The sequence below is a fragment of the Bison bison genome, unplaced genomic scaffold (genome assembly GCF_000754665.1).
Source record: "Bison bison bison isolate TAMUID 2011002044 unplaced genomic scaffold, Bison_UMD1.0 scf7180017851244, whole genome shotgun sequence".
Classification (NCBI taxonomy): domain Eukaryota; kingdom Metazoa; phylum Chordata; class Mammalia; order Artiodactyla; family Bovidae; genus Bison; species Bison bison.
Window position 1 is genome coordinate 60,022 of NW_011481817.1, and position 963 is coordinate 60,984.

Consider the following 963-nt stretch of genomic DNA (forward strand, 5'->3'; position numbering starts at 1 on the left):
AAGACAGAAACAAAGACAGCAGGGAGACGGACGGGAGGGCGCCCAGAGCAGGGGACAGACGGGGCCTCCCAAGACGGACGGACAGGCAGCCACAGTGGGGAGAGCCTGGGGACAAGAGTGGGGGGCTAGGGACCAACAGACGGGCAGGGAGACCCCAAGACCTCGGGCGCTCAGACTCGGGCTGGACCCAGCCAGGGAGGTGCAAGGAGAGGGGGCGGCTGCGCAGGGCAGGCTGCCAGCCCAGACGCAGTGGGGACACGGAAGTGGGCCTCGCAGACCAACCCCCCGCCGTGGCTCCGCTCAGGGCTGCAGCGGGGCTTGGTGGGCGGGTGGCTTTTCAGGGAGCCCAGACCAGGCGTGCTGGCCTGACCCTGAGATGGAGCTCAGGGACCCCAAGAAGCAGGAAGATGGGGACCCGGAGGTGAGAGGCAGGAGATAACGGAGAGAGGAGGAATGGGCCAGGCTGAGGGGCAGACATGGAGAGACACACAGAGACAACAGGAGAGCAGGGAGACAGAGACATCCAAGACCCAGGGAACCCGAGGAGACGTAGCAAGACTGGGGCCCCGGGAGACACGTCCCCAGATAGAGGGGCAGGACACAGGAAGAGAGGAGGATGGAGAGAGAGGCGGGCGGGGCAGGGGGCACGGGCTGGGGAGGAGGCGGCCCCAAGTGGGGCTGGGGGCTTCTGGGGGGAGCCCCAGATGACCGTGGGCAGGGCCACTGAGACAATCACCCGTGACCCAGCCAAGGCCCGAAAACAGGTGGCCTGAGGCGGGGTGAGTCACTGTGACTCACCCTCCTCGCTGGGGACAGTGACCCCGGGCCCCCAGGCCCCCCGGCTCGGCCCGATGCCCTGACTGACCCCCCACCCCCCGTCCCGTCCCTCTCCTGCAGGAGGACACAGCCACGGCCCTGCAGAGGCTCGTGGACCTGACGGCCTCCAGGGTGACCCCCGTGCGG

At 68.5% G+C, this 963-nt stretch overlaps 1 protein-coding gene across 1 annotated transcript in view; it reads left to right on the plus strand.

The window, feature by feature from the left end:
• Positions 1 to 376: 376 nt before the first annotated feature.
• SBK3 (SH3 domain binding kinase family, member 3) overlaps positions 377 to 963 on the plus strand; it is a 4,393-nt gene continuing 3,806 nt past the window's right edge. Inside the window, exons 1-2 of the mRNA XM_010850309.1 lie at positions 377 to 421; positions 898 to 962. Of these exons, the coding sequence (XP_010848611.1) occupies positions 377 to 421; positions 898 to 962 (110 nt within the window). The remainder of the gene's footprint in view (positions 422 to 897; position 963) is intronic.